This window comes from Seriola dumerili, unplaced genomic scaffold, assembly GCF_002260705.1.
Source record: "Seriola dumerili isolate Sdu_G_001 unplaced genomic scaffold, Sdu_1.0 BDQW01000079.1, whole genome shotgun sequence".
Lineage (NCBI taxonomy): Eukaryota > Metazoa > Chordata > Actinopteri > Carangiformes > Carangidae > Seriola > Seriola dumerili.
Window position 1 is genome coordinate 2297065 of NW_019174334.1, and position 12453 is coordinate 2309517.

General features: G+C 41.6%; 1 protein-coding gene across 2 annotated transcripts; it reads left to right on the top strand.

The window, feature by feature from the left end:
* Positions 1-280: 280 nt before the first annotated feature.
* Positions 281-12248, top strand: qtrt2 (queuine tRNA-ribosyltransferase accessory subunit 2). 2 transcript variants are annotated; one of them, XM_022744296.1, is made up of 8 exons: positions 281-743; positions 847-902; positions 2620-2696; positions 3734-3943; positions 4972-5171; positions 7454-7623; positions 10859-10976; positions 11112-12248. In XM_022744296.1, the coding sequence occupies exons 1-8, from the start codon at positions 526-528 to the stop codon at positions 11362-11364; spliced, it is 1302 nt and encodes a 433-aa protein (XP_022600017.1). In that variant the 5' UTR covers positions 281-525; the 3' UTR covers positions 11365-12248. The 2 variants fall into 2 exon arrangements, with proteins under 2 accessions (XP_022600017.1, XP_022600018.1); XM_022744297.1 differs by having other exon boundaries at positions 7454-7605.
* Positions 12249-12453: the final 205 nt, after the last annotated feature.

Here is a 12453-nt window from a genome sequence, read left to right on the forward strand (position 1 = left end):
CCAATAACGTTGTTTGTAGATCAGGCGTCTCTCCGGTAACCATAACAACTGCGTTCGCCTTCACAAATAAAGCAAAAAACAGTTTAAACGGTAAAGGAAAATATGAAATAAAGATTAAAGTATCGAGCAGAAACACTTTCAAGTCATGTTTGTTTATATAGCATATTACCACGTATGAGTGTTTTGTTAGAAAAAGGACACGCGACGCTATTTTGTACTTTTCTACGTATCGCTGTAGCCGGTGATGACGACGTATTTCCGCGACCTGTAGTTCCTGTCGGGCTGTGTGTTTTAATGGTAAAACTAGAGATGCCCTTAAACTAAAAAGGTATATAGTTAAAACCAGCACCGCTGGGTTTCCTTAAATTGCGCCATTTAACAGCAATAAACATCTCAACTCGATGAACGTTTGCATGAAGTCGTAACACGTGAGTGAAAGGCTAGTTAGCTACGTCGCTAATTCACGTGCTCTTTTACTACAGTCTGTAGCTACAATAGTGACCCATTTTAACTGCAGCTGCTCGTATGGCTGGCAGCAGGATTAAACTGGAGCTGTCCCGGGTGGTTCAGGGAAAAAGTCGGCTGGGTGTCTTGAAGGGACTCGGCAGGACAGGACAGCATTCCTTGGAGGTCCCGGGGTGTCTGCTGTACACACACTTTGGCACAGTCCCCCACCTCACTCAGGACACGCTGCACACCCTGAGCAACCTCTCCTCTGTCACTCAGGTCACTCTGTCCAATATGTAAGTTAATCTCACTCATACACTTACACACACACATACACACACACACACACACTGAACTTTTCCTGAGATCTAACTTGCATCTCAATCATTTTCCCTCTAGAGCAGAACACCAGGAGGTGTTGGAGGAATTTAAGGATGGATTCAAGAAGTTTGCAGGTACTTCAGTCACATTTTGTTTTTACGTCTTTTCCTCTTCATAGAGTAATCAGGAATAGACATACAGTAAGTGGAGAGGATTCGTGTATCAAGCTGAGCAAGCAGCTTGGATTAGACAGTTATGGTGACACCCAGTGCAAAGTATTTAGATTTATTCAGCAGTGATTAAAGATTAGAAACTTTGTAACTAACTGAAAATCATGAAGGGTTGTATTGATATCAGTGCAATATAGCCTCATTTACAATGTCAATCTAAGTAGGCGTATTAAAAACCATTCAGAAGTGTCTAAACATTGTCTTTCATTTGTAACAAAACAATATTTATAACCCATAATCAATTCTAACTTGAAACAACATGTAAGAGTCCTTAGTAGAGATAGGCTAAAAATATAGCAAATTTCAGGCTCAGACAAGCCCAGTAGGCACTTAACCAGGAGAACTACTCTGGTGCCCCTGGAAATCTCACTTTCTACAATATGGGACCTATAATAGATTTTTTATGTTTTGATTGGAAGTTCCTTCTTGACCTCATCAACAACACTTGACAAGAGTAGAAAAACACAGTGTTTTTATGAACATGTTTTATTGTGTTTAAAAGAGAAAACTTGTTGGATTGTGATCTATATTAGCACATATATCAAGTTGTGATTTTGGAAATGAAAAAGTGTTATAAAAAAAATCCCTCGCAGCAGTTTGTGAATACACCCACACATTTCACACTTTTTTTCTCTTCTCTTTAATTGACCGTTCGATAGGTCTCTGATGAAAACTATTGCAGTTGAAATGTGTTGTGTTCAGCCTTTGATTGAACTACTTTTGGTAATCGTTGAATACACATCTGTCTTTCACACTGTCAGAACAACAAGTAAAGTGCGATTTGAACAGCTCTTCTCCAAGGCAAAGATTAGGATACTTGAGAGGAGGAAAGGGTTGGGTTGTTTAACTGTTTTGAATTACTGTTGTTCCTGTTCTGCTCCACTGTGGTTGTCATTTAACCCTCTGCATTAATCATTTTCAAATAACAACCACATCAGAGGAACCTCTGCCAGGCTCAAAATCCTGTACTGGTGTGACTATTTGATTGACGTAAATGTCATGCATGCACGATGCACACATTCACTCTGAAGAGCCCAGAGTCTACGAACATTATTTCCATTGGCTAAATTGGAAAAACTGGAGAAAATTGCAGTGCTTCTAAATATACAGTATGTTGAGTTCAATATTGAAAAGCTGATTAACTGCATGAGCCTGACTAATATTTATATAAATGCCCCAGAAGAGTGACCTCATTCGGCTGTGTTGTACAACAGGAGATGTGATACTAAGCTTTACCCTGCCTCAGGTAACCAAATTTGAAATTAGAAATGTAATCACTATAGCGTCACTTGGTAACTGTCAGGGGATTACTACAGTGTTGTCTCTAAAGTGCCAGAAGGGGAAAGTAGTGATTGGATAATTAAAAATAAATAATAACCGCATTTGCTGCTATTAGGCCTTTTGTTTTCTCTCATTTTGATCTTGTGCAGCAGCTGGGTTTGCTGATAAGGCCACACCTCATCTCGTCTCTCCAGACTCACAGTTGTTACAAAAACATGTAGTGATGACACATCTCACTCCGTCACCTTGCTTTGTGTTTGGCCTTTGCTGACTGGATCTCTCTGCCAGGTTTTGTTCTCTGTGAGTGATACGTGTTGATTTTGGGTTTTATTCTCTGCAGGTCTTCATGATACTGTGTTGTACTGCTCGCTTCACGACCCTGCGGCCCCCTGCCCGCCGGGTTATACCACTAACAAGGTGAGATTGGGATTTTGCCCAAAGCAATAGTTCAACAATTTAGGATTCCACTTATTAGCGTTTTTGCTGAGAGTTAGATGAGAAGACTGACACCACTCTCATAGCTGTATGGTAAATATGTAACTAGCCACTTAACTTACTGTTGCTTAGCATAAAGACTGGAAACAGGGGGAAACAGCGAACCTGGTGACAAAAGGTAACAAAATCCTCCAGCCTCCAAACTGAAGTGGGAAAGAAGTTGTGGTTTTACAGGGGGTTAGGTGTAACGCTATTCTTTGACTTGCAACCAAGCAGGGAGTCACTTGTCCCGTCTAAGAGATTGGTATCAATCTTCTCACATAACTCTCAGGAAGAAAGATAAGATTTCGAATGACTTACACTGTCTGAGGATATCATTATCTCTGATTGTTCATTGCAAGTAAATGTCCATAAATTAACAGAAAATAACAGAAAAACCCTCTCCTTATAAATTAAGAACTTCCCTAAGCATTATCAAATTATTCAGTTTTCCTCAGTATCAAGGCAATCCTGTGATAGTTGTCTGTACATCCATGGCTACATTTCAATCAGGAATTCCTAATAGTTAATTCAGCATGCCTTTTAATGCTGCTAATTTGGCAAAATGTAAACGCATATAGTCTGAAAACACAGAGCTCAAGTTGTAGCCCACAGCTAGCTTACTGAATTCTTGGCAACATTATGCTTAATGCTCACATCCTCCAAAAGCCCCCAAATGATAGGAAGTGTAGTTACAAAACTAAAAGCATGATTATTCTGTAAATTGGTGTAAGACAAAGAAGAGTAATAGGAGTGACAAAATTAATGTTAACGTTTCCATGTTGCACTACAGTATATTTACTGACATCACTAGGTCTGCAAAGGGGCTCGGGGAGGGTTAATGTTGGGGGTGTTGTAGTCATCTCACCTTTGTCTGGGAGGGTGTCAGACTTCAAAAACTCCAGTCTTAGTTTAAATGAAGCCAAAGCTGCTGTTTTCACTGAAACAAGTAAAAATTTGCTCCCCCCGGTCGTTATTAGACGGTGTCAGTGTGGGGCAGCGGTGGGCGGATAGAGCTGACTGTGGCCAAGTTCATGGCTCTCCAGAAGACCGTGCGGCCAGACTGGTACCAGAGCATGGCAGACGGAGAGACGTGGCAGAGCAACACCTCTCGTAAACGGGTTCGAAAGTCTGTGGATCGAACTCTTGCCCACTTGGACGAGTGTCTGCTGGTGCACCAAAACTCACAGGTAACCACACATTGAACAGTTACTAAACACACACCATCGTTCTCTTACATTGCAGAGCTCCGTAAGCTCTATTTGTGTGTATCAGTCATGCACGGCATGAGTGCAGAAGACAAGGATTGATGTTTGGTAATTTTGTTGTCGCAGAGGCAGCTGTGCTATGGCTGGAAACACAGTGAGATTAGGAGGAATACATTATCAGTGGGCACATACATTACATGTGGGTGTGTAAGGGCTCAGCATCAGGCATGATAAATGAAATCACCTGTTTTTCTTTCTTTTAAATCCAGTGTAGCACTACTTCATTTCATGATCGAGGGAGCAGAGTGCAAAGGATCCATATGAAGGGTGCAGGAGATGGAGAATTGCCATAACTAATACATATGACACCTTTACTGAGTTATCCTTCAGAGGAGATAATATATTTTTAACTGTATTGTTCTTGTCCTTGGTGATTCACAAATTCATTCATTTTTTGTTTGCAAGAGTCTGCAAGTGCTTGAGTTGTGTGTGTCCTTTGAACATGTTTTTATGTGATTCTGTGTTTTTTCACTACCTGTATATCTTTGCGTAAAGCTGCGTTCATGTGCATTTTTGTTGTGTACTATAACCAAAATTTCCCCTGGGACAATTCATGTAAAATGTAGAATAATGTTGAGCAAAGAGCCAAGCAGAGCTGACTGTGTACTGCAGGTAATTCCTGTCATCAACATTGTACGGAGTGAGCTGCTTGATTGCTCCCGAGGTCCACTCCCCACCCCCGAGTGTGTCTCTCCTCCTCGTGATGTGCACTCAGCTTCATGTCGAGTCATCAAAATCCAGATCTCTGGCAAGAATAAAACCTTTTATATTTTTGCACTTGAGGAAAATTCCACCTTCCACCTCCCTGCAAACTTTGTCATGCACAGTGTTCATTCATGGGTTTCAGCAGAAATGTTTCCTCTTTCTCCTTGTATGTCTTGTCATTCTTTCTACCTAGCAGGATCTCTTTCTGTCAGCTGCTTTATCACCAGCCTGTCTCTCATTGCCAGGAGTTACAGGGAGTGGAGGTGTTCGGCGTGGTGGAGGGAGGAGACATCCTGGAAGAGAGGGTGCGCTCGGCCAGGGAGACAGCCAAAAGGCCCGTGGCAGGATTCTGCCTGGACGGCCTCCAGACGGGCTCCATGGACCAGGCCCTGAGGACCCAGCTCATCGCTGCCATGACCAAAGAGCTGCCCGAAGACAAACCCAGGTCAGCGCTCCTCATGAGAAATGTGTATATTGATTAGTGTTGTAAAGGGATTGTTTTCCCACCAGTCTTCTCCAGTGTTTGATTGAAAAGTTGTCACTAATGACAATAAATCAACTATAACCAAACAAAAAAGAAGAGTGGATGCGTGAACAAACAAACCATACCCTGTTTTTCTCTCTTATTCCTTATCAGTTTAAAATGAGCCTGTAGTTACAAGCACAGGACAGTAAAAGCAAAGGCAAAAATCCATCAGTTAGACAAACATAACATTTACAGGACTGCTGCTGACAGCTGAGGACAGACATGAGACAAGGTTAAAAAAAAAAAAAAACTGAACACCACAATAGGGTTTATAAAGAGCCGTTAACTTAAAAAATCAACACTTCATTGCAGGTCCATGAATAGTCAGTGCTCCACCACTGACTTCAGGTGATCCAACTGCTATACTAAGGAGTGCAGGTGTCTTCTTACTGACAGAGATGTTCAATTAATGCATTTACTCTATAACAAAAATGTCCGTCCGTTTTAAAGTGATTATTTTCTTGATTAATTGCTTTTTTTTTAAAAACATATTTATTTTGTGTTGATCACCTAATTGATAAATTGATTGCTTGTTTCATCTCTACTGTAAAATGACAGCAACAGATTTCCTAATAACCCAAAACAATACAATACATAGATCAATAAACTCTTCATTCATTTGATTTCCTTTCATTTTTTATTGAATTACCAAACCAGTGCAGCAGTGTAGTTTAAAGTGCAGTGATTAATACTGTTATGGCTGTTTATGTGCAAAACAATGTGATTCAGAGACTGAGTGGGCCCAGTTGGTGGGTCCTGCTCAATCAATTAATTATCCTGCTTGATTGATTACAAGTGAAAACCCAGCAGTTCTGCCGCTTCCCCCGAACCCCTCCACAGTCTGTCATCAGTCATTATCTCAGCTCGACCTTAAAGGATCATATCTGTGTCAGTCTGTTTTACAACTATCCATGTTTAGTTTATATTTCTCCAATAATTCGGAACTGTGCGCTGATTTTTAAGTTAATTCACATTTCGTTATTTTAAAATTACAACATTCATAATATCAAACTTAAATTGAAACTAACAAATGTCCTGGCTATCAAAAAGACAAAAAAAAGACTGTAGAGCATCATGTTTAAAGGATTATTTTGTGGTAGAGATTGAAACTGAAATCGCACATAAATTCATTTTCACAATTGTAGTCGGGTGCTTTCTTCCATTTTACATCATTAATTCAATTAGAGTTGAAAACAATTAGTCAATCAGCAGGAAGTTGAGCTGCAGCTATTTTTATAATCCATTAATTATTGTCATTTTTCAAGAAAAAACTCCAATCATTCAATCAATCAAATAAAGACTTCATCTTGGACTGTGGCAGCATCTTATAGACACTTATCACTACATCACTTATCTGGCATTTTAGATTAGTAAAACAATTGATCCAATAAGTGTAAAAACAAAGGATAGATTAATCTAATGAAATTATTGTTGGTTGCAGCCTCTTTCATTAAGATTAAAACACTTGCACATATGGACATAATTATAAAACAAACTTTGAGATATCTAGCTCTGTCAATTTTAAATCTCATCAAAGATGTTTGGCGCATTGTGAAGTAATAGATTGCTTCTTTTGAAGACATTGCAAACAGCCTGAATAACTAGTTTGACTACACTCACAAAATATAGTCGTCTTTAAATACACAAAGACAAACTCAGCCACGATGGTTGTTGGTCCCCCCCCCCCCGGAGACTGTTCCACATGAGCACTCCTGCCCTGGAGGTGATGGAGGAGCTCTGGTCGTGGCTCTGAGTTTGAGAGAGAGGACTTGTGAGGAGCGGTCATCTGTATCCAGGAGCTTGCTGTGAGCTTCCTCAAGTCTGCTTGTGAACGGGCTCATCTCAAATACCGCGGGACACCGTCTCTGCTGGTTGTTCCGGCTGTTAGGAGTTGCTGCTTCCTACTGGAAAGTGGAGTGTAGTCATTATCGAATGTCAAATCGGGCTTGACCTTGACGCCCGCAGACAAAGAATCAGTTAACTGAAACCCCAAGAAGCATAAAAACACAAGGGTGCACACGTGATAAGAGAAGAGAAAGGCTACTGTTGTTTGTGCAGGCCTGCTGTCGAGCAATAATATGTTGTCGTTGTTTGATTGTGTTGCATTAACGTTTAGGATTTATTTCATTATTAACACATTGCTCAGCTTTCTGCCGTTCTTGTGTTCGTTTGTTGACTGTGCGTTTGTGTGCGACTCTCAGGCTGCTGCAGGGTGTAGGACGACCTGATGAGGTGCTGGCCTGCGCTGAGGCTGGTGTGGACCTGTTTGAGAGTTTCTTCCCGTTCCAGGTGACGGAGCGAGGCTGCGCTCTTTGTTTCAACTTCGACATCTCACCGGACCCGGAGCGCGCAGGTAGAGCGCCCCCTGCAGGTGTGGTGAACAGCTGTGCTGAAGAGTAGTTGTGTTACAACTTTTTGATTTCAAGTCACAGTTTTGTTGTGAATTATTTCATTTCCATTGCCTTTCTCTTGTACTCGTACTTCATGCATACATATTTGAAAACATATAAGGAGGTGTAGCTCTGGCCTGTTAACTTTCAGCTGCTCTAACATTCCCATTTAAGTTGCATCAGCCCCACTCCCCCCATTATAAATCAATATATAATTCATACCCTGCAGTGGCCAGAGTTCTTCTTGAAGAACAGCTCTCTTGTTCTTTCTCTGGCACACACCTATGTAAATGTCATTGTATTTTCAGACAGATTTACATCAAAGCACACACAGGTTTAACTCCAAATTTTAAAGGGGACAAAGGAAGAAAAGGGCTGAAATGACATTTTGAAATTTGGCAGCACTTCCTTTCTTATTTTCACAATTTCCCTCTTGTCAAACCAAACGACCTTTCAGGTAAAGCAAACCTTGCCTAGAGCCACAAAATGACTTTTTAAAACGCAAGAGTGATGAAGGAAATTACCCCAACAAGATGGAAAACACTGGCATTTCTCGTTAGGAGCTTGCAATATCTGCCTTGAGCAAACTGACCTGTCACTGTGTAATTTGGGAGTTTGGGTAGGGGGTCTCTCTCACGAGGTAATAATGAAACCTGATGATGGTTGGAAATATGATTCCTCTTACCATGATCATTTGCTTCGTATCGTTTCTGTGCGTAGTGGAGTTATGGCCAAAGAAATGAGAGAAGATTTCTTGGTGTAAATATGCTGAAATGTAATGATCACACAAGTATGAATGTTACACAGTTCGGTACATGCACTGCTTTAATGTTTTTGATGATAGAGTAATAGTTAACTGATAAAAGCATTGACCGGCTGTACAAGATGTCCAATAATGAACGTATGTTTATCTCTATAGCCAGAGCCTGTGATGTTGAGATCCTGGATCGTATGCAAACATAAAGGGCGTTCGTCTCATAGTAGAGAATTTTCTCAAATCACAGCATCATTAATCAGGCTTCAGATTGCTTTTTTTTTTTTTGCTTTCCAAACTGAGTAGATGAAATGTGATTGCTGTGTGAACCAGTTCTCACATAATTAATGGGAAAAGAAGTTTGTGTCTGTGTGCATGTGGTGGTCATGTCACCCGGCAGATCGGGGATTTATTTTGCATTAAAATCAGAAATAGATCTGATGGCTAGTGAAATTATGTGTGTTTGTTTGTTTGTGTGTAGTGGCTGGTGTGTATTATCTAGCCCCAGGTCAGCTGAAATAATTGGGTGGGGAGAAAATCAGCCGGTGAAATGAAATCAATGGTGTGTCTCATAGCAGCTCCTGTAAGGTAACAATTAAGTCCGGGCCCGTCGTTCCGATTGTTGTCCCAAGTGGAAAGCGAAAGAAGTCTTATGACAAGAGCTGTGGGAAAAGCACGGACTTGGCCCGCCACGGACTTTTGTGCTTCATTAAAAAGTTGCGTTAAACTGGTCTGACAGACGGAGTGAAGTTTGGAATCAGGCAGCATCAAGTGTCAGACAGCACTAATCGATTCTGCACAGGGAGCGTAATGGAGTTCAGTGGAGGTGAGAGCAGTGATGGTGTCAAACCTGAAGAGAAATTCTAAATCCCCTCTCAGCCAATTACAAGGCCCCATGGGAGATAGGTGTGTGTATGTGTGTGTGTGTGTGTGTGTGTGTGTGTGTGTGGGGGGGGGGGTCAACACCCTCACTTCCCAGTTAAGGTCCTTTTTGACACAGCAGTCCATATGCTAATTCACTCCTCTTTCCTTCCTTCCTTCCTTCCTTTTCTTCTCACCCTCTCCAAGTTTTCCTCTTTCACCCGCATTCAGTCTCTCTTTCCTCCCCTGACAACACTTCATCCACCAACTCTCTCGAACAGAGATCAAACACAGTAACTACATATTTGATCAACATTGAATCTGACTTTGTGACATTAGATACATTATTGTGGCATAGAAATGCAAATTGTGGAGGAAAAACGGGATGTATATTTTGTAAGAAGTAGAAAACCGGTAAAAAACCAAACTGCTGTGATAGCACTCTGGCTAGTTACGGCTAGGAGGAAAGATAGCCTCAGCTAAAGCTAATTTAGACAAAACAACACCAGACAAACTAGTCCTGCTACAAGAGAATTAGCCTAGCTTAGCAGAAAAGCAGTAACTACGGTCTCTACAGTCTCTGACCCTAATGAAATTCAGATGACATGAGGTGGTTAAGCTATCTTCAAATCAGATAGATGGATAGATAGATAGATAGATAGATAGATAGATAGATAGATACCTTATTCATCCCCTTGGGGAAATTCAGTATATTAAATGTATTTAATTAATGATTAATGTATTATATAGCTCAAGAAAGTTGAAGATGAAACAAGAACACGTTTTGTTTGTGGATGTTTTTCAGTCTAAAAGGCATGTGATTGAGGTTTACAATTATCTGTTTGCCTTTAAACTTAAAACCCTTTCTTCTCAGCCTCAGTGTCTGTATTTACGGCTCTCTGCCTTTGGAAAGTAGAATTGCTCTTGAGCACAACTTACTTCTCCCTCCTTTACATCTTATTAGCTTTGGTCAAGGCTCGTTTTTTCCCCTTTTATTCTCATGCTTATCAACCGGTCCTTGAGCTCCATACAGACCCCCCTCCATAATAATTTCCCTTTTCTGCTTTGTTTATACACTTTGTTGCTCCCTGCTTCACCCGTTTCAGTTTCCCGCTAAACCCATTTTCCTCTATTGTTGCCTTTTAATCTCTGTTTGATCATTTGCATCGCCACAGACCACTTTCTTCCTTTTTCCCTTCTCCCTCTCTATTTCATCCTCCTCGCATCCCTTGTGTCTGTAACTGGCCAGACAGCTTGGTGTGTCCTCCTGTCAACAACAGCCTCCTGATAAAAGACTGCTCTAGTTACTTTTCTCCATTCTCATTAGATTATGTGAAGTCAACTTGCAGTGAACATACATCTGTATGAAACCGGCGTCGGTAGTCGAACACAGTCACAAGTAATTATATCATGACAGTGGAGATAACATGGGACACAGCGGCGTGTAATAGGGGTCAAGCTATAGTTTTTATTGCCGTTTGATTTATGACAGACCGCCGCAGTTGTGTATATAGGGACTTATTTTCTGCTAAAGGATGAGATTACAGCGTGGAGAGTTCGTAGTGTCCCGGGATTAATGAGATGTATGTATGTTGTTGCAGTGCTGGAGCTGAACGATGATGAAGAGTGCACAGCAGGCGAGACGCAGCCGAATGGAGATGTTACGCTTGATGATCAAACCCAGATGACATCCTTTGAAATCAATCTGAAAGACAAGAGGTTTGTAGCACGCTTTTTAAGACCACAAAGGGTTTTATAAGCAGCATCGCTTTCATGTATCTGTTAAACACTCGATATACATCTACGGTGCCTGTTTATGAATTGTACTTTAAATTGCTTTGAACCTCTGTCTAGGTACCAGGACGACTTCAGGCCCCTGGTGGGGGGGTGCGGCTGCTACTGCTGTCAGAACCACCAGAGGGCATACCTGCACCACCTGCTGGTGACCAATGAGCTGCTGGCCGGAGTCCTGCTCATGATCCACAACACAGCCCACTATAACGGCTTCTTCAGCGCCCTGAGAGAGGCTATTGCCAACGATAAACTGGATCTCCTAAAGAGACGGGTACTTGGGGAGAGAGGTGGGCAGACAGAGAGAAAGGAGTAAGACGGACAAATCAGAAAGATAGGAGAGGGATTGATCTTGCTCCTCCTCCAAAGGATTACTGGACTGACTTGCCAAAGGCAATCAAAACTCTTCCCAGTGCAGTTAGAGGATGAACTTTGATGCTGCAGAGACCTTGACACTGAGTCACTCATATATATTGCTAAAGTCATGTCTCTCCAGCATGTTCAAAAGTGGGGCAGGCGGGGGGGGTTGAAAGAGAAAAGAGCAGATAAGATGATGTTGGGATGTTGATTTTTGTGCCTTTAGATTTGTATCCTGGTTTCACATCAGGAAGGCCGCTCCTGTTAAGCTTGTGTATTGATCTGAGCAGATAGGGTCAGGTGGCTGAAGAGGGAGAGGAGCTGGATAAGAAGTCAAGAGGAATTTGCATGAAAAAAAAAAAAAGAAAAGAAAGAAATGTGAGGATGGATGGTGGTGGACTATCGACTATGACCGACTGCCTGTGTTCCTCCTGCTGTGGCCTGATTGCAGGTCAGCAGATGACTAATGTCCTCTGGACTCATTGACACAGCAGCATGGACCAGAGGGAGAGCCAGCCAGGGTGACCAGGGACAAAAAATTACCAAAAATAGATCATGCTTTTATTTTCTGCTTTTATACATTAAAAAGTCATGTGTCATTTAAGTCATGTAATAAGATTATCTTGATGCTTTGTTTTGCTTTTTGTTTATTTCATACTTTATCGGTTCGTTTTCATCAAGCCTTTTGTCATTCTCCATGAATATTTTTTAATGTTTCGCTTGGATATCTCCTAAATGCTTCTCGCACACATTTAGATCGACTTCATGTGGTTTTCAACTTGACTGACGTGTCAGCATGTATGATGAGATTGTGCATCGCATTAAACTCGTCCATATGCAGCTTGGGCGGCTGTTGTCTCTCTCGTGGGTTTCAGCGAGGTTAACTGAAGGTTTGAGCTGACAGCTTCACCATTCCTGCTGCTGGGAAAGGATAAAGATCAGATAAAGATACAGGTCCCTTCTGCCTCCCATGCAGCGATGGAGGAAGGCTTTTTGAAGGTGAGGGGATATAATTGACTGCTAGACCGTGCAGATGACTGTGGGGGAC

Coding starts and splice junctions, on each gene's coding strand:
- qtrt2 (XM_022744296.1), top strand. CDS start 526: ATGGCTGGCAGCAGGATTAAACTGGAGCTGTCCCGGGTGGTTCAGGGA. Junction 5,172..7,453: donor CTGCCCGAAGACAAACCCAG/GTCAGCGCTCCT, acceptor TGCGACTCTCAG/GCTGCTGCAGGGTGTAGGAC. Junction 7,624..10,858: donor AGGTAGAGCGCCCCCTGCAG/GTGTGGTGAACA, acceptor ATGTTGTTGCAG/TGCTGGAGCTGAACGATGAT.